General features: G+C 41.1%; 1 protein-coding gene across 1 annotated transcript in view; it reads left to right on the top strand.

The window, feature by feature from the left end:
* Window positions 1–21817, top strand: part of LOC121826470 (NACHT, LRR and PYD domains-containing protein 1a-like) — a 265206-nt gene that overhangs the window by 226757 nt on the left and 16632 nt on the right. The window contains exons 3-5 of the mRNA XM_076542818.1: window positions 11067–12729; window positions 18400–18570; window positions 19321–19491. Of these exons, the coding sequence (XP_076398933.1) occupies window positions 11067–12729; window positions 18400–18570; window positions 19321–19491 (2005 nt within the window). The remainder of the gene's footprint in view (window positions 1–11066; window positions 12730–18399; window positions 18571–19320; window positions 19492–21817) is intronic.

Genomic DNA, 21817 nt, shown 5'->3' with positions numbered 1-21817 from the left:
ATCTTTTCCCATTCTGTAGGCTGCAGTTTTGTCTTATTGACCATGTCCTTTGCCTTACAGAAGCTTCTCAGTTTCAGGAGGTCCCATTTATTAATTTTTGCTCTCAGTGTCTGTGCTACTGGTGTTATATTTAGGAAGTAGTTCCCTGTGCCAATGCATTCAAGACTACTTCCCACTTTCTCTTCTATAGGTTCAGTGTAACTAGATTTGTGTTGAGGTCTTTGATCCACTTAGACATGAGGTTTATACAAGGTGACAGGTATATGTACTATATGTACTCTTCTACATGTCAACACCTAGTTATGCCAGCACTATTTGTTGGAGATGCTTTTTTTTCTATTGTACACTTTTGGCTTCTTTGTCAAAAATCAGGTGTTCATAGGTGTTTGGATTTATGTCAGGGTCTTTGATTCAATTCTATTGATCCACAAGTCTGTTTTTATGCTAGTACCAAGCTGTTTTTATTACTATAGCCCTACAGTAGAGCTTGAAGTTGAGGATGGTGATGCTTCTAGAAGTTCCTTTATTTTGCAGTATTGTTTTGACACTCCTGGGTTTTGTTGTTATTGTTGTTGTTGTTTTGTTTTTTCATATGAAGCTGAGTATTATGTTTTTCAAGGTCTGAAGAATTGTGTTGGGATTTTGATGAGGATTGCACTAAATCTGTAAATTGCTTTGGAAAGACTGCCATTTTTACTATGTTGATCCTACCTCTCCAAGAGCATGGGAGATTGTTCCATTTTCTGATACCTTCTTCAATTTCTTTCTTCAAAGACTTAAAGTTCTTGTCATACAGGTCTTTCAGTTGTTTGGTTAGAGTTACTCCAAGATATTTGATGTTATTTTGACTATTGTAATGGGTATTGTTTCTCTGATTTCTTTCTCAGTTCATTTATTTAGTTAATCTTGTATCCTACCATATTACTGAAGGTGATTGTCAACTGTAGGAGTTCCCTGGTAGAATTTTTGGAGTCACTTGTGTATAATATCGTATCATCTGTAAATAGCAAAAGTTTGACTTCTTCCTTTCCAATTTGTATCTCCTTGATCTCCTTTTCTTATCTTATTGCTCTAACTAGAACTTTAAGTACTATATTGAATAGATATGGAGAGAGTGGACAGCCTTGTCTTGTTCCTTATTTTAGTGGAATTGCTTTGAGTTTCTCACCATTTAGTTTGATGTTGGCTGTTGGCTTGCTGTATATTACCATTAATTAAGTTTACCTATGTACCTTGTATCCCTAATCTCTCCAAGACCTTTATCATGAAGGGGTATTAGATTTTGTCAAAGGTTTTTGCAGCATCTACTGAGATGATTGTGTGATTTTTTTCTTTCAGTTTGTTTATATGGTGGATTACATTAACAGATTTTCATTTGTTGAACCATTCCTGCATCTCTGGGGATGAATCCTACATAATCATGATAGATGATTTTTTTATGTGCTTTTTGATTCAGTTTGCTAGTATTTTATGGAGTATTTTTGCATGAGAGAGATTGGTCTGTAATTCTCTTTCTTACTTGCTTTTTTGTGAGGTTTGGGTATCAGGGTAACTGTAGCCTCATAAAAGGAGTTTGACAGTGTTCCTTCTGTTTCTATTGTGTGGAACAATTTGAGGAGTATTGACATTGGCTCTTTGAAATTGTGGTAGAATTCTGCACTGAAATCACCTGGCCCTGGGTTTTTGTTTTTGTTTTTGCTTTGGTTGGGAGACTTTTAATGACTGCTTCTATTTTCTTAGGGGTTATGGGTCTATTTAAATTGTTTATCTGGTCTTGATTCAATTTGGGTATGTGACATCTATCCAGAAAATTGTCCATTTCTTTTAGATTTTTCAATTTTATGGAGTATAGGTTTTCAAAGTATGATCAAATGATTCTCCGGATTTCCTCAATGTCTGTTGTTATATCCCCCTTATAATTTCTGATTTTGTTAATTAGGTAATCTCTGCCTTTTGGTTAGTTAGCATGAGAGTTTGCCCATCTTGTTGTTTTTCTCAAAGAACCAATTCTTTGTTTCATTGATTCTTTGTATTGTTCTCTTTGTTTCTGATTTATTATTTCCTGTCATCTAACCCTCCTGGGTGAGTTTGCTTCTTTGTGTTCTATTTTTCAGATGTGCTGTTATTTTGCTAGTGTGAGATTCCTCCAAATTTTTTTATGTGGGAAATTAGTGCTATGAATTTTTCCTCTTAGCACTGCTTTCATAGGGTCCCATAAGTTTGGGTATATTGTGTATTCATTTTCATTGAATTCTAGGAAGTCTTTAACTTCTTTCTTTATTTCTTCCTTGACTCATTGATGATTCAGTTGAGCATTGCTTAGTTTCCATGAGTTTGTATGCTTTCTGTAATTTGTGTTGTTAAATTCTAACTTTAAGCCATGATGATCTGATAAGATACAGGGGTTTATTCCATTTTTTTAAATCTGTTGAGATTTGCTTTGTAACTGAGTATGTGGTCAATTTTAGAGAAAGTTCCATTAGGTGCTGAGAAGAAGGTATATATTCTTTTGTGTTTGAGGGAAATGTTCTATAGATATCTATGAAGTCCTCTTGAGTCAAAACATTTGTTAGATCCCTTATTTCTCTGTTAAGTTTCTGTCTGGCAGTACTGTCCATTGGTGAGAATGGGGTGTTGAAGTCTCCCACTATTACTGTGCAGGCTGGATGTGCGATTTAAGCTTTAGTAATGTTTCTTCTACACATGTGAGTGCCCTTGTATTTGGGGCATAAATGTTCAGAATTAAGACTTCATCTTGATGTATTTTTCCTGTGATGAATATGAAATATCCTTCTTCATTTCTTTCGATTAATTTTAGTTTAAAGTCTATTTTGTTAGCTATTAGGATAGCTACATCAGCTTGTTTCTTAGGTCCATTTGATTGGAAAATCTTTTTTCAACCTATTACTCTGAGGTAATGTCTGTCTTTGAAGTTGAGGTGTGTTTCTTGTATGTAGCAGAAGGATGGATCCTGTTTTCATGCCCACTCTGCTAGCCTCTTTTATAGGTGGATTGAATCCATTGATATTAAGAGATATTAATGACCAGTGATTGTTCATTCCTATTTGTGTTTGTTTCTGTTTTGGGGATTTGCAGGTGTGAGACTATCTATTGCCTGTGTTTTCATGAGTGCTGTTAATTTCCTTGGGTTGGGATTTTCCTTCTAGTATTTTCTGTAGGGCTGAATTGTGGATAGGTATTGTTTAAATATGGTTTTGTCATGAAATATCTTATTTGTTATTTGTCTATTAAGGTTGCAGATCTCTTCTTACTTTAACTTTCAGGCTTGGATGAATCCAGAATTTTGTCCATTTCTTTTAGATTTTCCAACTCAGTAGAGTACAGGTTTTTAAAGTTTTTCCTTGAACAATTCTGAATTTCTTTGGTGTCTGTTGTATTGTTTCCCTTTTCATCTCTGATTCTGTTTGTTTGAGTCCTCTCTCTTTTTTCTTTTGGTTAGTTGGGACAAGTGTCTGTCAATCTTCTTTATTTTCTCAAAGAACCAGCTCTTAGATTCATTGATTCTTTGTACTCTTTTCTTTGTTTCTATTTCATTAAATTTTGTCTGTTTTTTTTATTAGTATTATTTCTTGCCATATACTGGTTTGTGATTGGTTTCTTCTGGTTTTTTCAAACTCTTGAGTTTTAAGTCATCTATCTGTGATCTTTCTGACATTTAATATAGGGACTTGGACCTACAAATTGCCCTTATAGGAATGCTTTTAACTAATTCCAGAGGTTTTGTTCTGTTGTGGTTTTTTTTTTCTGTTTTCATTTACTTACAGAATTTTTCGTATTTCTTTCTTGATTTCTTCTTTGACTTATTCATTATTTAGTAATTTAATCTCCATGATTTTGTGTATTTACTACAGATTTATTTACTGTTAATTTTAAGTTTTATTTTATTATGGTGAGACAGGATACAACGAGGTATTTCAACTTTTTTGAATTTGTTAAGATTTGCTTTGTGACCCAGGAGGTGGTTTGTTTTAGAGAAACTTCCTTGGGTGAGTGAGTGGATAATATATTCTTTGTTGTATTGGTAGATTATTATATAGTATCTTTCAAGTCCATTTGATGTACAATATCATTTAATTCTAACGTTTCTCTGGTTTTTTTTGTTGTTTTGTTTTTGTTTTTTGTTTTTTTTTGTTCCCCCCCCGCATGACCTGTGTTGTACAGAAAGTGGAGTATGAAATCATCTGCTATTCGTTGGTTGGTGTTATTCTGTGCTTTCATTCCAGTACTCCAATTATTACAAAATTGGAACCACCAGTGTTTGGTGCATATATTTTTAAGATGTAATGTCTTCTTGGATAATTATTCACTTGATTAGAATGTAGTGCCTTTATTTATCTCTCTTGATTTCTTTTAGTTTGAAGTCTATTTTGTCAGGTACTAGGATAGCGGAGACTGCTTGCTTCCTGGTCCCATTTGCTAGGAATAGTTTCCATATTTTCTCATTAAGGTGTTGTCTATCTTTAAAGCCAAGAGGAGTAATTACAGACAACAGAAAGACTGATATCCTTTCTTAATGCACCAAGCCAGCCTTTTATTAGGGAACAGATCCCATTAATACTATTTAAGTTACTATTGAAAGGTGTGTATGCTGACCATAATAATTTTGTTGTTTGTTTGGTTTTGGTGCTCTTAGACACACTGTATGTTTCAGTAATTATCTTTTCCTTCTACTGTCTCTTATTTATGCTTATTTTTCTCTCCAGTAGAAGTATTGCTTCTAGTATTCTCTGAGGGAGTGGCTTGGTAGACATGAATTATTTTAACCTGTTTGTATCATAAACCTGTTTTTTCTCTCCTTCAATTATGACAGATGATTTTGTTGGGTACAATTAGTCAAAGTTATCATCTATCTATAAAATATGCAGTATGTTGCTCTAAGACCTTATGGCTTTCAAAGTTTCCATGGAACAATCAGCTGTTATTCTGATTTATAAGCCTTTATATTTGATCAGTTATTTTTTCTCTTATAGCTTTTACCACCCTCTCTTTGCTCTGCATATTTAGTGTTCTAATTATAATATGTCATGGGAATTCAATTTTCTTTCTGATCCTTTCTACTAGTAATATCTGTGCTTCTTGTATATGTATGAATTTGTCTTTCCTGATTTGGAGGAAGTTTTCTTCTATAATCTTGTTGAAATTCTAGTCTGTGCATTGACACAGGAGTCTTCTCCTTCATCAATGCTTATAGATAGAAGATTTGGTCATTTACGGTGCCCCACACTTCCTACAATTTCATTTAGTTTTTTGTTTGTTTGTTTTAGGTTTTTTAAATATTGTTTTGCTTATGTGATCTAATTCCTCTACTTAACTTTGAGTCTTGATATTCTATCTTCTACTTGATTCATTCTATTTGTAAGGCTTTCCTGTGAACTTTCTAATCAGGTATTGAGATTTCAATTTCATCTTCATTTCAGCTTGTGTTCTCTTCAATATTTCTATCTTTTTGTTGAATTCAGTTTTCAAATACTGAATTATCTTTGTTGTTTCATTCAGCCTTGTGTTTGTGTTTTCTTGTACAACACTCAGGCAATTATTCACTTTTAGTTCATTCTATTTAAGTTCATTCCTCTAGTTGTTTCTGACTTCTTTAATTTAAAGAATTAATTTAAATTCCTTTATTCTTTGAAGTTTACAATTGTTCAACTACGTTCTTGGTCTTAAGACATCTAGGTTAATTCTTACTGAAGAACTTAATTTCTATGGGACTGTTAAATTCGTAGGGGAAAATATAGTATTGACCTTTCACCTTGTTATTGCAATGACACCTGGGCATATGGGCATCTTTTGTTGCCTCTGTTTCTGATATGAACACATCAGATTGGGCTTAAACACATGATGTGGCACCCTGCCTCAACCTGGGGTTAGGAAGAGTGTAGGTGGACCTCAACAGCCTGAACTGGGGCCAGGTTTGGGGATTGTGGAGGGTGCAGTCAAGGCAGGGTTAGACAGACTCAACAAGCTAGACCTAACAGCACAATGTGTAGGTTCAAGTGAGTCTGAAGGATGGCTATGGTGTAAGTAGTCATGGTTTGATGAGAGTTGCCAGGATGGATGTGGGATGAGGGAAAACACAGAGCACATGTAGTATATCTGTTTCTGTGTGCCACATGACTGGGCTAGAGGGTTCTTGGTAGAGAAGGGTCTATGATCTAGTGAGTCTCAAAGGAAAGGAAATGAATCAGGAAGAGTTCATGATCCACGAGAAGCAATTGCAGGCCTATCAGGATTAGGAGTGGGCGGTACTCCAGAGAATGCAGGTAGAATATTTATGTCTCCATATCAGCAGGATAAGTTAAGATGTTCCTGGTGATCAGGTGGGTCCCATGGGGAGACGAGGATCTAGAAGGAGATCAAGATCCTAGGCAAGCAGCTGTGGAGTGAACAGTGTAAAGGGGTACTGTATCTAGGAGTGCAGGTCTAGAATAATTCTTCTTTATTTGTTTGAAAAGTTAATATCTTTATATACTGTAGCTTCATCATATTCACTTCCAAATCCTGTCTACTCACTCCCCCCAGGTCACCCTCCCAACCATTGGCTCCCATTTTCATGTCCTCTCTGTTTTTTCATTCTGTGGTTCTCATTGTTGATTTGTTTTATAAAATCTCTCAATCCAATTAGTGGTGTCTGGTAGAAAAATGACAGACCTTCTTGGGTTGGTATTATGCAAGTCATGTGCAAGCAGCTATAGCTGTGGTGAGTTCACGAGTACAACAGCCATGTAATGTTCAGAAAAACACATCTCACAGCACTCCACGCCCTCTAGCTCTTTATTCTTTTACCTCTTTTGCAATGTTCCCAGAGTCTTGGGATATCCCAAGATATCCCACTTAGAGCTAAGCACTCAACAGTCACTTAATCAGCATTTTCGCTATAGGTCTCTACATTGATTGCTGTCCACTACACAGAGAAACTTCTCTGGGCACAGTTGAGTATACCACAAAATCCCACAGAGCATTGCTGCTGGCTTGAATTCTAGCATGTTATCACATGGACAGCCTTTGTGACTACCATTGAACTGCCTTTTGTGACTGTTACCTTTTTTAATGTCCAACCTCTGTGTGAAGTGTTTGAATCTTATCTGACTTCTTCCTGAAGTGTTCAAAGCCTCTGGAAAAACTTGGGTGTGAGGGACCTTAGGAAACCAAGATTCCATGTGACTGAGAATTACTTTGATTTATTTCCTTAAGGGAAATTCAGGAAGAGGTTTGGGTATGCAGAAATTGATTTGTTAAGTTGTAAATTGTATAACCATAAAAAAATGGTCTTTTGCAAAGCAGTGGTAATCAGTTCACCAGAAACTGGCTTCCCTGCTGTTTCTAAGAAAAAATTCACCCTGGAGTGACCCTGTTTCTCCCACGGACCTGCACAAAAGCAAACACTGACAGTTGAGAGAAGCAGTAATCTATGGGTATAAGTGTAACTATTCAGAAAGTGTATTAACATTATGCTCATCTAGCAAAAATAGCAATAGGTCTTTCCCTAGGGCCTATAACCTCCTGAGTCATGAGCTTTAGACCAGGTTTACAGATGTGAATTCCCTGCTGTTGAATTCAAATCTAATTAGAAATTCCTCAAGTTTAATCATGAGGCAGATGACTACTCTACAACCTTCATGTCATTATTGCATCTGTGAGTCTGTCTCACTTAGCATGTCAGTATTGTAGCATCCAGGGTCACCATCTGGTAGTATCATTGATGTTTTTCCCACAGTGTCCTCATAGCACTTCCTAGTACTATGACAGTTACACAGCATGGAAGAAGTTTCATGTCTGTTCCAACTTGGAATCTCTAAATCCTGTAACAAAAGTATGTTGTATCTTCAGCAACAGGGTCTTAACTCTAGTTCTGGGTGACCACCAAGAGCAACAGCAACAGGCTTTGCTGCTTTTGGAGTCTCTGCATCCTCCCTGACCAGTAACTCTTAGAGAGGTACCCCATACTTGGCATTGGGATTTGCCTTTAATAACTCATAACTCATGTCTTCTGAGGAAAGCACAGTGTACCCATTGCTCATTTTCCTACATTTATCTAAGTTATATTTTTGATTAGCTTACAAAGTGGTGTGGTTCTATAGGATCATTTATACATCGTTAGTTTTGGTTTACCCATATCACCCACTCCTCTCCCCTGTCACACAATCCCTATTCTCACTTAAACATTGAACCACTTAAACCTCACTTAAACATTTTCAATCACAATGGTTCTACTCTGTCTCTACCACTCCAGGCCTTTTACCCTATTCCTCTATTGGGCTCATTATAGCTTCCTGATCTCTAGAAACACTCCAAATAAGTCTCACATGGTCCCAACTCTAAATAAAAAGCTACAGGTAATTGATGGATGCTGAGAGAGAGAGACAGAGAGAGAGAGAGAGAGAGAGAGAGAGAGAGAGAGAGAGAGACTCAGCCTTCTCGAGAGATGAGGTTATCCAATCCCAAGTGGTCAACATTAAATACACAACAGCAACATGAAATAGACTCGGCAGAATGTGTGTGTACATGCATGCATTATGTATGTATGTATGTATGTATGTATGTATGGATGGATGGATGGATGTAACAATCATTAGAGAAGAAAAGGAGAATTTGACAGGAAAGAAGGGAACACAGGAGGAATTGGAGGGGAGACTAAAAAGGGTAGAAATGATGTAAATATGGTATAGATGTAGTTAATTCTCAAAATGTAACTTAAAAGAAACTTTAAAAATGTCAAATTAAAATGCAAATCTAAATATAAGGATCATCATATCATATATATGTTATATGATCCACAAATAACAGGAAAAAATGGCATGGTTGCCTCACTAAGTAGAATATTTTCCATTCAATCAATTTTATGTGGATTTTGTATTGTCCTTTTCTTATTTCTACATGTATATGTGTGTTTTGAATACATGTGTGTGTGCATCTTTGCATGTGTTTGGGCATACATAGGTGGGGGGGTTATAATTTGTGCTTGTGAGTACCTAAATTGATATCTGGAATCTTCCTTGGTTGCTCTCCTGTATTCATTGAGACAGAGCCTCTCATCCATGCCCAGAACTTGTTCATGGAGCAAGTCTAGCTGGACACCTTGCTCTGTGGATCCCTTGACTCAACTTTCTAAGCATGGAATAACAGGGGCCAAAATGCAAATGCATCATGTACAGGGACTTTTGAGAAACAAATTCCAGTCCCCATGCTTTCGTGTCAAACTCATTAACTTGCTGCCCCAGATGTTTTTAAGTGTGACAGAACTGAAGAGGACTTAGATGTGTGCATGGTAGCAGATACATCCCAGATGAGAGGTCTTGGAGAGCACAGCTGAGGAAGAGCTGAGCCCTTTCTTTGCACCTTGGGAAGACATGGCCTGAGTAAGGCAGACTTTGCCCACAGACATGAGTGATCAGCATGCTATGCTCAGGAGATGTTAGATGTTGTCCTACAGAAGACAATGTGAACAGATCTATAGATCCAGATTTCAAGGAAAGCTGGCCCCTGAAGCCAGGCTCTCAGGGGCTAATTGTGTGATAATATACTCTCACCAAATTTTCTCCAGTACTTTGGCCAAGGCAGGACAGGTAGCTGCCTTATACTTTGCGAAACTGGAAGGTGCTGAGGATTGGATTCTGGTCCATGGGGCATCCTCCTATCTGTCTTATCTTGAGTTCCTTCCAAAGAAGATGCTGAGATGAGATTTGTGGTCAGGTCCACCTGGAGAGAGGACTCCTCAGATGCACTGGTTGGAGGAAGGGGGAGTGTGGCAGGAGGGAGGAAGTCAGCGAAGTGTGCTGTGTGAACAGTGGGGCAGGTGACATCAAGAGCAAGTGTGTTCCTGTGTTTTCCATTGGCAGGACAGGAAACAGAGACTGGGAAAATTTTGTTATTTCTGTTTGATTGATTGTTTGACTGATTAATTGATTGATTGGCTGACTGACTGATTACAGCCCAGGATGTTCCCAAACTCATTGTATGGAAAAGCTGGCCCTGAACTCCTGATTCTCTTGCCTGTTTTCTGAGTGATGAATTACAGGACTATACAATCATGCTTAACGGCCTTTTTGTTTGTGTGTTTAGTTGGTTGGTTTTTTGTTTGTTTTTTTTAGAACTTGTATATTTAATTACACTTCTGGAGTTTGAAGTCCAAAAATAGAGACTACAACTTCTCTGCTTAAGAAATAAAAGTATACAGGCGAGAGGAGGCCTGCAGGAGAGAAAGGGAAGCCCTTCCCACAACAGCTTGTCCATTCCTAGAAGAAAAGTATTGGTCAGCTAATAAGGGGCATGCCCCATGGCTCTAAAACCTTAGTGCCTTATTAGACCCTTGTCCCCTTAGTGCCATACTGTCAACTGGTTTCAGTGTGAACTAAAGACACCCAAACAGTAGTCACAAACAAGGCTTGTTGTTACCAATGATATCTGGAAGGCCTGGGGAGAGGGGTCCAAGACTATGTCATGAAGCATGAACTCTAACCATCCCAAAATCATCCCTTCAGACCCATAATCTCAGAATTTACAGAATGATGTTGTCAGGACTGCAATGGTGGAGGCCATTGTGATCTCTCAGGAGCAGACATTAGCTACAATGTCTATAATCTCCCCAGTACTCCATGCCCTCTTGCAGTAGAGATCACAGCCCCCAATTACAGATGGGAAAGCTGAAGCACAGTAGAGCTATGGGGTCATCTCAGACTGAATGAGAACAGAGTTGTACCTGTGAATTCACTCTTTATTCTCAACCACTAGAGCAGATCTGACATAGAGTAAAACATTAATAAATATCTAAAGTGTGAATGAACATTGTACAGCATTATTATTAATTAGACTAGTGAAGACTTGAACGAGATCCTTCTAGTCTAAATCTCACGTTCTTTGCACTGCCCTGTTCAGAATATCCCAGTGCCCACAGCCAGTCTGTCGTACAGCTTAGACAGATATCTAAGTTTATCCAGGTGTTGAAGGGTGGAAGGAAGAGAGCATGAGAAGAAAGAATGAAAGGAGAAACAACTCTACTATGGACACTTACTCTCCATCCTTCTTCCCTAATTTATGATTCATTTCAGAAATACATCAGAATGAAGGAAGAGAGAATCTTTACCACACTGCATCCTGGAAAACCAAGGATTTGCTTCAAAATTTCACACAGCTATTACTTCTACAAAAATCTTACCCAAGAGGCTGGGACACTTTGGTGTGGAAAAGATGGCGTAAAAGTAAACCAGAGGAGAGGGGACATCTGATTGAGATCCAAGAATTATTTTATCCAAACCCAGATACCCAGGAAGAGCCTCAATTAGTCATATTAGAGGGGGCTGCTGGGATTGGGAAGTCAACGCTGGCCAGGCAGGTGAGGAGAGCATGGGAGGAAGGCCAGCTCTACAGGGATCGCTTCCAGCACGTCTTCTACCTCAGCTGCAGAGAGCTGGCCCAGTGCAAGCAGCTGAGTCTGGCTGAGCTCATAGCAAAAGACCAGACTGTGCCTGCAGCTCCCATCAAGAAGATCCTGTCTCAGCCCAAGAAGCTGCTCTTCATCCTGGATGGCATAGATGAGCCAGCATGGGTCTTGAAGGAGCAGAATCCTGAGCTCTGTCAGCACTGGAGCCAGCCACAGCCTGTTCACAGACTGCTGGGCAGTTTGCTGGGGAAATCTATCCTGCCTGGGGCTTCCTTGCTGCTCACAGCTCGGACCATAGACCTACAGAAGTTCATCCCTGTCTTGGGGCAGCCACGTTGGGTGGAAGTCCTGGGCTTCTCTGAGTCTGGGCAGAAGAAATATATCTACAAATATTTCACAGAGAAAAGAGAAGCAATTAAAGCTTTTAGATTTGTTAAATCAAACCCAGTGCTCTCGACCCTGTGTGTGGTACCCTGGGTGTCCTGGCTGGTCTGCACATGCCTGAAGCAGCAGATGCAACAGGGAGAAGACCTCTCACTGACCTCATGGACCACCACAGCCCTCTGCCTGAAATACCTTTCCCAGACAATACCAGCAGAGTACCTGGAGACCCATCTCAGAAGGCTCTGCTCACTGGCTGCTAAGGGAATCTGTACAAGAAGGACCTTGTTCAGTGAATTAGCTCTCCAGCAGCAAGGGTTGTCTGAGGATGTCATCGACAATTTCCTGAAGGTGGGTGTCATTCAAAAGCAGCCCAGCTCTCTGAGTTACAGCTTTGCCCACTTGTGTCTCCAGGAGTTCTTTGCAGCAATGTCCTTCATCTTGGTGGATAGTGAGGATATATATGGTGATATGGAAAACTACAGAATTGTGGAAACACTGATAGAAGTGTATGGAAGACAGAACCTGTTTGATGCACCCATTTTGCACTTCCTATTTGGTCTTTTAAGTAAAAAGGGAATGGGAGAAATGCAGAAGATCTCTGCCTGCAGGTTTCCTTGGAGGACATGGTTGTACCTGCAATGGCACATCCTAGAGGAAGCCCTATACCATCAACCATATTCTCTGGGTTTGCTCCATTGTCTGTATGAGATTCAGGATAAGGAACTCCTGACATTTGTGATGGAAAATTATCAAGAAACAAGGATGCATGCCCCAGTGGATATGCTACATCCAAGGTTCCTGACAAACATGAAGCATCTGCTGGTCCAGACAGACGTGGAGCTCATGGTGGTCACTTTCTGCATTAAGTTCTGCTGCCATGTGGAGAGGCTTCAGCTGAATCATGGTGGGCAGCAGGAGAAAGCGCTGATGGCCCCGAGGATGGTTCTGTGAGTATCCAGACACAGTCCTCTCTCCAGCTTCCCTGTAGATCCCATGAGCACACATGTTTTGAACACCAGCAGCACTCTTAGCTGGTTCCAGGGCAGCAGGATACAGGTCATCAGTAACATCTAATTGCTAAATCTGATGATCTTTCTCTGCTTCCCTCTGTGTGCCTGACTATGTGATGAGCTATGAGCTTTTATCTCTCCCTATGCCTCAGCAAGAACCCCCTAACTTCTCTGAGTGTGTGTGTGTGTGTATGTATATGTATATGTATATGTATATGTATATGTATATGTGTATGTATATGTGAGAGTCCCTATATTTTTCCTGTCCAGATTACTTCCCTATATGTGTCAATGAAGGCTGCATGGGCCTGGCACTCAGCCTGAAGGCTTCCTAACTACCTGCCAATCCAGCAGCAGTGTAGACCTCCCCTTCCAGAGTCTCCTACCGCCGTGCAGAAGTGATGACTCAGTATCAATATATGTTTCTCTCCTCTATAGATGATTCATTAAGTGCTGATTTTATGTCACACCCTACCAATCAATTGCAAGAGGAGACGTAGAGTTGCTGCCCCGAGGATTTCAAAACTGGGAGAGAAGACGGCGAACTACTCTAGTTAGGGCATGACTCTTGCAATAATAAGGAACATGCTAGTGCTCTTGAGTTGAGGACTTTAACAACAAAGCAAGAACCCATGTGAAAAACTCAAAAGTAGTAGAGCAAAGGTTGGAGAACAGGAAGAAGATGAAGAGATGAGGGGAAAGGGGTCAAAAAGAACAAATGTGATCAAACTTTCTTACATGTAGGAAGTTGTCTCAGTGACTCTCACTTTATATGATTAGAATGGACCAATAAAAACATGCCTGCTGTAGAAGAGTGTGATTTACCAATTATCAAAACAATAAAAATTAGTATATGTGGTGATATATTGTGTACCCTAATAAAATTGCCTGAAGATCAGAGAACAGAACAAGCCACTAGATTAAACATAGAGGCCAGGCAGTGGTGGCACACACCTTTAATCCTAGCACTCAGGAGGCAGAAATCCATCTGGATCTCTGTAAGCTCAAAGCCATCCTGAACTACATGAGATTGATTCAGTCTAGGAGGGAAACAGAGCCAGAGAGTGGTGGCACACACCTTTAATCCCAGTGCTGGGAAGCACATACATGTCTTTAATAGATGGGCAGAGAAAGGTATATAAGGTGTGAAGAAGCAGGAACTAAAAGCTTTTCAGACTGAGGAGTCCTAGAGGTAAGACGTGGCAGTGGCTTGTTCCTTTATTTCTCTGATCTTTCAGCATTTGCCCGAATATCTGGCTATGGCTTTTCTATTAAGACCTTTAGAAATTTGAACAAGTATCCTCAAGAATTCAATTAAGGACAGCATTAAGAACTGGGATAGCTGAGCTTGGTTGTACACGCCTGCCATCCCAAATTCAGAAGACTAAGGAAAGGTCAGAAGTCCCAGTCCAGCCTGGGCTACATAGTGTGAGGCTGTCTCAAAATATTACAGTTTAAGGATGTAACTCATCAATAGAGGAATTGCCTAGTGTATTGGTTAATTTTCTGTTGCTGTGATAAAACACCATGGCCAAGACAACTTATAGAAGACTTCATTTGGGCTTATGGTCCAGAGGGATCGGGGCCCACCATGGCAGAGGAAAAGGATGTTAACTGGAGCAGCATCTGATAGCTCATTTCTTGAAGGACAAGCAGGAAGAAGATGGAGTATCCTCTGAATGGCTCAAGGCTTTGAAATATTAAATCTTGCCCCACTGACATATTTTCTCCCACAAAGCAACACCTCCCAAGCCTCCTCAAAGAGTACCACCAATTAAGAGCCAAGCATTCAAATGCCATTGATTGGGTAGCATCTCATTCAAAACACCATACCTAATAGCCCAGGTCCCAAGGTTTTGTCCACAGCATGAAAGTAAAAATGTGACATGCCCTTTAATATTTTCTCTATATACTTTTATATGGGAACATTAAGCCACACAATCTCTGTTGTCTTATATTCACATTTATTTTCTTACTGACTCAAGGATGTCTTCTCTGGTTGCTAATGGTCTAGTGCAATATCATTCTGAATAGCCTTATGATATTGCCTAGGGAGAATACCTTGGTGAATTGGATCATTTTCCTGTTCTTGGCCAGTATAAGTTGTTTCTAAGTGTCTATGGTTACAGAAAAGTGCGCCTTGAATGACCTTGATACAGATGTTGCAAGTAGAAGTGGTCTGCTGTGGGGCTTCAGAAGAATTCAAAGTATTCACCGAGACAGAGACCAGATAGGGCAAGAGAAACAAGAACAGCAGCCTGCTTGCAAAAGACAGTGGCCTTTTAGAGCCTGGGGACAACACCAAGGGAGAGAGAGAGGCTTCAGCTGCTAGTGAGAAAGTAAAGTTGAGGGGAAAATTCAGACAAGGCAGGGAGACCAGCAAGGAGGCCTTCGCACACTAGGCCACAAGGGGTGGAGGCTGGCCAAAGTCAAAGAATCCAAAATGGCAGGTGAGTGTCTTAGTTAGGGTTTCTATTGTTGGAAAGAGACACCGTGACCACAGCAACTCTTACAAGAAAACATTTGATTGTGGTGGCTCACTTACAGTTCAGAGATTCAATCCATACCATCATGGTGGGACAAGAAAGTGTACAGGCAAACTTCTACTTGTACTGGAGAGGTAGATGTTACATGTTGATATGCAGGCAACTGGAAGAACTGTGTCACTGTGCATGGCTTGAGCATATATGAGACCTAAAAGCCTGCCTCCACAGTGACACACTTCCTCCAGCAAGACCACACCTACTCCAATAAGGCCACACCTCCTTAAATTTCTACTCCCTTTGGGGACCATTTTCTTTCAAAACACCACAGTGAGCAACAGCTTCTGTGTGTGTGTGTGTGTGGCTCATAATGGTGCCTCATTTTTTTTTTTTTGAATAGCACATTCTGAAGTTCCACTTTCAGTCAGTATAAATACTAAACATGCATCAAAACTAACATCTTTTGTGGGCTTGGAGAGTGGTTCCACTCTTAAGAGAACCTGATGCTCTTTCAGAGAGTGTGGATATTTCCCAGCACCACATCAGATGGCTCACAACCACCTTTATCTACAGTCCCAGAAGATCTGATGCCCTGCTTCAAGCCTCTGCCAGTTTCTACATGCATAGAGTACACACAGACAAGCAGGCGTACAAACATACACTGTCTTAGTTCAGGTTTTTATTGCTGTAAAGAGACGCAATGACCACAGCAACTCTTATAAGGAAAACTTTTAATTGAAATGGCTCAGCTCGCTTACAGTTTCAGAGGTTCAGTCCATTTATTATCATGGTGGGGAGCATGGCAGTGTGCAGGCTGCCGGAAGTTGACTAACATCCTCAGTGGTATCCTGAGCAAAGGAGACCTCAAAGTCTGCCCCCATGTGACACATTTCCTCCAACATGGCCACATGCCATGGACTGGCCCATCAGGGGTACCACGACCATAGGGGGACCAGAGCTTGGGTAGTCAGGAAGGCAAGGATTCGGTGAATGACAGACAGACAACACACTCAGAAGTGGTTTGAATCTGCTGCAATTTTACTTCTGCAAATCAGTAGTTTATATACAGAAAAGAAAACTATCAAGTCATACAAGGAACAACAAGAGGTTGGCAATAATTCAATTACATCATCTTTAAAAACAGTAAGCATATAATTATTAATCGGCGCTAGACATATCCCTTCACTCACAAGAACTTTATGACCCAAAGAGCAGTCTGTGTTTTTTAAACTTAGTACAGTTCCTAGACTTGTGTAGGCTTCTTGCAGCTGTGTCCTTCATCTTTATCTCAGCTGCTCGCTAGTTTATTATTCATTTTTACTTTTCTGGTTCTCATGACCCATTTAGCCAATTTGGATGCTGCAGATCCTCCCTAAGTCTTTCTTTACCATATATCTCTTCTAATATAAAATCTTTTTACCTGCTGGAATATGGACTCTTGTACTTTTACACCTGTAAAGGGAAGGGGTTTTGTTGTAGTCCTTAAGTTTTCCATGGTGAACTTCCTCAACAGAGGGGCCCACCATCTGCCTCCTATGAGATAATGCTTTCTGCCATAAATCACTTAAGTTGGGATTCCTAAAGGATTCCTAGTGGGTGAGTGTTCATTCCCTAGAAGTGCCTGAACTATTATACTTTCTATTATCTAGTGGCTTGAGGCTTGAGGTCTTTAAGGAATAGTTCATTCTGCTATATCTAAATAAGGTCCATGTCCAGCTTTCCCTTTCCTCCATAGTTCACAACCCAAGCATTCATTAATTTTGGCTGTGTTTTATAGATTAATTAGAGCATTATCAGAAAAGCAGTTATACAGAACCCATAGCCCAGAGAGCTCATGATCTGTGAAGCACGTCTCCTTCGAGAAGGAGGAATAACACGGGCACTCTGCCAGGGACCTCCAGGGAGCTTAGTCCCGTGGGACATGAATCTCCCATCCGCTATTATTGACATAATTGTTCATGTCACACGGACGACACTGGAGTTGGTGTGGTAGCCACACCCACTCCAACAAAACCATACCTCTTAATAGTGCCACGCCCTATAAGATTATGAGAGCCAGTTACATTCAAACTTCCACACATACAAAAAGTAAAAAATAAATAATTTTTTTTAAAAAAAACACCATCCTTCAAAGTTTAGTATTTGGTTTTTCTTAACATCTCTGGTTATAAAAGAATCCTATACTTTTGTTTCAGTCAAAGTTGGCCACCTTTAATCTGTGTTTTTGAACTTGTGGTTTTATTTTGATTTTGTTTACAGTGTTAGGGATCAGATGTTTCACACACCAAGCCCTTGTGTTTTGGAGCTCAGCCTGATTTAAAATTCACCGTTCTCCTGCCTCTGTAAGCTTGGTTTCTGGCATTAAAGGAATGGACTACCACTCAAGGTGGTTCTCTCTCTCTACCTCTCTGTCTTTCTCTGTCTGCCTGCTTGTCTTTCTGTGTGTGTCTCTGTCTCTCTCTCCATCTCTGTCTCTGTGTCTGTCATTTACCTCTATGTTTGTCTGTTGATTTCTCTTTCTGTCTATCCTGCTCTGTCCTCTCTGTGTATCTCTGTCTCTCCCTGTCTCTACCTATCTACTTATCTCTCTCTATCTATTCATCCTCTCCCATTTCTCTTGTAAAGATATAGGGACCATATGGACCAACACATCTACAATAACATTTATGACCATGCTTAACATCCCACCACAGAGTTGATCTCAACCTCTTCTTCTGTCCAGTTTTCTTTTATGAGATTCTAGAATTCTGTTCCAAAAGAAAGCAGTTATATTCTCATCGAAAGGAAGAGATTGAGTTACCAAGGTCCCCTTTAGTGCCAGGGTCTGTGGTTGGTATTGTAGATTATAAAGAAAAGATGCTAGCCACCTGTTCACACCTTGTGGGACACTTAGACAGAGTCAGAAAGAGACACACAAAATGAACACACAGCATGCTATAAGGATGTGGATGAGGAACCATGCATCAAAACGTTGGAGCAAAGGAGCATGTAGAAGCTGGTGAATCCTGGGGGTGGCATATTGAGGCCTGGTGCTCAGAAAGAGAGAACCCTAATCTGCTGTGTGGGGCTCTGTGAACATACAAGTTATATCCCTCATGTCCTTCTCTTTCTCTTTCCCCCTCAGGTCCAGGTGGACCCCAATCACTAATGACAGTTGGAAGATTCTCTTCTCCACTCTTAAGTTCACAGAAAACCTGAAGGAGCTGGACCTAAGTGGAAACCCACTCAACAACTGTGCACTGCGCAGTCTTTGTAAGACCCTGAGGTACCCTGGATGTCACCTAAAGACATTGTGGTGAGTCTGGCTTGGGTTCTCCCCTGATGCTAGGATGGATGGCAGGAGAGCAAAGCAAAAGCTGAGTCTGGAGTGAGACTTAGTAGTCTTCAAATATTCACCAAATGTTCTTGACCACACCAGTAACAGAGGCCAGACTTGTTATGATAATCAAATGGCTTCTACTCTTGGGGATCATGAAAGACTGACATTCAGCAGGGAGCCCCACTAGCTATTGATAACAAGAGGCCCATGAGGTCCGCAATGGAGCAAACTTCCTAAGGAAGTGGCTACAGCAGAGCTCAAGAACACGGAGTAAGAGGCTAAATGAAGCAGGAGGGAAGAAAGCTCCAGGCCCAGGGAATGGCATCACCCAGTCCCTCCTGCTCTCTGCCCTTGTAACCAGCCTTCTACTTTGTTTGTATGGACTCCATCTTTACTAAGATTTCACATAACAAGTGAGATCACGCCCTATTCTACGGCTGGTGAATTTCACTTCAGATGGCTCTTGAAATATACCGGGGAGCTGTCCTGGGCCTCATGGAGCTCTGCCAGGGCAAATCACAGCAGAGAAGTGGTCCCCAACCTGTACTCCATTGCTCCTCCAGCTCAGCTGGGGGAAGCATGGAATTATCCACCTAGACTAGAAAAGGCACTCCAGAGAGCTAAACACTGGTAGCACCTCATGCCAGGGCTCACAAAATGAGACGGGAGCTGGGTTCCCAAGAGCAGTGAGCCTGGAGAAACTGATGGTGATCATCTCCCATGCAGCCTTGTCAACTGTGCCCTCACATCCATCTCCTGTGCGTACCTGGCCTCAGTGCTCAGTGCCAGCTCCAGCCTGGCTGAGCTGGACCTGCAGCTGAATGACCTGGGCAACCGTGGTGTGAAGCAACTTTGTAAGGGGATCAGGAATCCAGACTGCAACCTCAGAATCCTGTGGTAAGTAAGACCCCAAGATTCCTTCTGGGCAGATGGACACAGGTATATTATTAGATGACAAGACATAGAAAAGATAAGGGACAGATAATGCACAGTCAGCCTGGCTCCTGGCCAGGCGTGCCACGACTACCCTGGGACTTGGGGAAGTCATTGTCTTTTTTAAAACTCAGTTTCCTCATCTATTAAATAAAATGTCACACCCACCTCTTAGATTGTAATGACACAAAATGTACATATGTAAAAACAAAGATAATACCAAGTGGGTAGCTAGGCAGCGTGGAATCACATGTATTAGCAAGGCTATATATCCTGAAAGACTCCCAGGTTTTCCAGGACAGTGATTTCCTCAATTATTTGTAGCTAGAGTTTTCCTGCCTGGCCCACAGTCAGGACAAATCTTTGTCACCTGCCAGTCCCACAGCCGCTCAGACCCAACCAAGTAAACACAGAGACTTATATTGCTTACAAATTGTATGGCCGTGGCAGGCTTCTTGCTAACTGTTCTTATATCTCAAATTAACCCATTTCTATAAATCTATACCTTGCCACATGGCTGGTGGTTTACCAGTGTCTTTACATGTTGCTTGTCCTGGCGGTGGCTGTAGTGTCTCTCTCTCCTTCTTCCTGTTTCCCCAATTCTCCTCTCTCTTTGTCCCGCCTATGCTTCCTGCCTGGTCACTGGCCATCAGTGTTTTATTTATATAGAGTGATATCCACAGCAATTATTCATCCATGAATTCATGCATTCATGCATTCACATCAGGACTTATATGTGTAAGCATTGATCCAGACCCTAGGGATACAATTACAAACACACGTGGCTCTGTCCCTCTGAAGCTATGTGGAAAGAGACAGACATAGGTCACCCATCAGCACATGACTCTGTACTGACAAGCTCTGCTGAATGCTGTGGAGTCAACAGTATTGTGAGAATGTCATGCTATGAGAGATTCCACATTATTGAATGGCTCAGGAGGGTTTTCTGAGTCCTGAAGAAAAAGTATGATTTGGGTGGGCCAAGCCGAGGCCAGGGCCCAGACAGAGGCAGAGTTGGGGAAAGCTCTGGAAAAGAAAGAGGCAAAGGCCTAGACAGTCACCATGTTTCACTACAGCAGCCTGAGATAGTCCTCTGCACCAGAAATGCTGCCATTCCCCCTGAACTACAGTATCACACAAGCTCAGAAGCCTCCAAACTAGATCCCTGGAGACCCTGGTCCTCCACTCAGCCCCTTCATGCTGTCTCTGAGCTTCTCCCTCTCCTGTCCCTCCACCTCCCCAGCACAGCCCACAGCCAGTTTCTAGTGAACTTCCCAGAGGTTGCTGGCCAGTGCCCTTCATGGGCTAGAGAACCACAGAGGCTCCCGATCCCTGTACCCAGAATCTTCTGGTTCTTCCAGGCAACAGGAGTCCAGCAGGCCATTCCCCGATACTTCCTTTGTCAAGCCTTCTTCAACTCTATTATTGTTATTATTATGTTATTTATGAATGTGAGTGTGTGTGTGTATATATATATATATATATATATATATATATATATATATATATATATATATATATATATATATATATCACTGGTTCTCAAGCCTCCTAGTGCTGTGACACTAAGTTTCTCATGTTTTGGCGACCCCAAACCATAAAATTATTTCTTCTTTACTTTATAACTATAATTTTGCTACTGTTATGAATTGTAATATCTGATGTTTCCAATACTCTTAGGCAACCTCTGTGAGAGGGTCATTAGACACCTCCACACACAAGTCGCAAACCACAGGTTGAGAACCACTGGTATATATGAGTATAGGTACCCCCAGAGACTAGAGGAGTCAAAGTCGCCCAGAACTGGAGTTACAGGTGGATATGAGCTGCCTGATGTGGGTTCTGGGAATTGAACTCAGGTCCTCTAGAAGAGCAGTATGTGTTCTTAACCACTGAGCCATCTCTCCAGCTCTCTGGTTTGAATGCATGGGAGCAGTTGGGCAGTGAAAGGGTCTTCTTTCCACCTCTCTGGGAGCTGAAACTGGCCCAACTGCTTGGCACCTTTGTTCCCCAGCCTGCTTTGAGCCATGACTGTTTCTCACAGGCTGAAGAGCCTGTTCAGATGTTCAGAGCTGGTGTCTGCTGCATGTGACATTGCTCAGCTTCTCACAGGTACAGGACCCTTTCCCCTCCATCTTTGTCTGTGCCTCACAGTAGGCAGATGGGAGTGGTATAGCTCTGGTTATGGACCGAGAATGTGAAAGCCCAGAGAAGCTCTAACACCCAGAAATCCTGGAACTTGAAGGTCATAAGAATGGGACCAGCAGACCTAAGGTAGTGGCTGCTGTGT

Source organism: Peromyscus maniculatus, chromosome 8 (assembly GCF_049852395.1).
Source record: "Peromyscus maniculatus bairdii isolate BWxNUB_F1_BW_parent chromosome 8, HU_Pman_BW_mat_3.1, whole genome shotgun sequence".
Lineage (NCBI taxonomy): Eukaryota > Metazoa > Chordata > Mammalia > Rodentia > Cricetidae > Peromyscus > Peromyscus maniculatus.
Note: the sequence above shows the minus strand (reverse complement) of the source record. Positions and strands in the feature narration are given on the sequence as shown.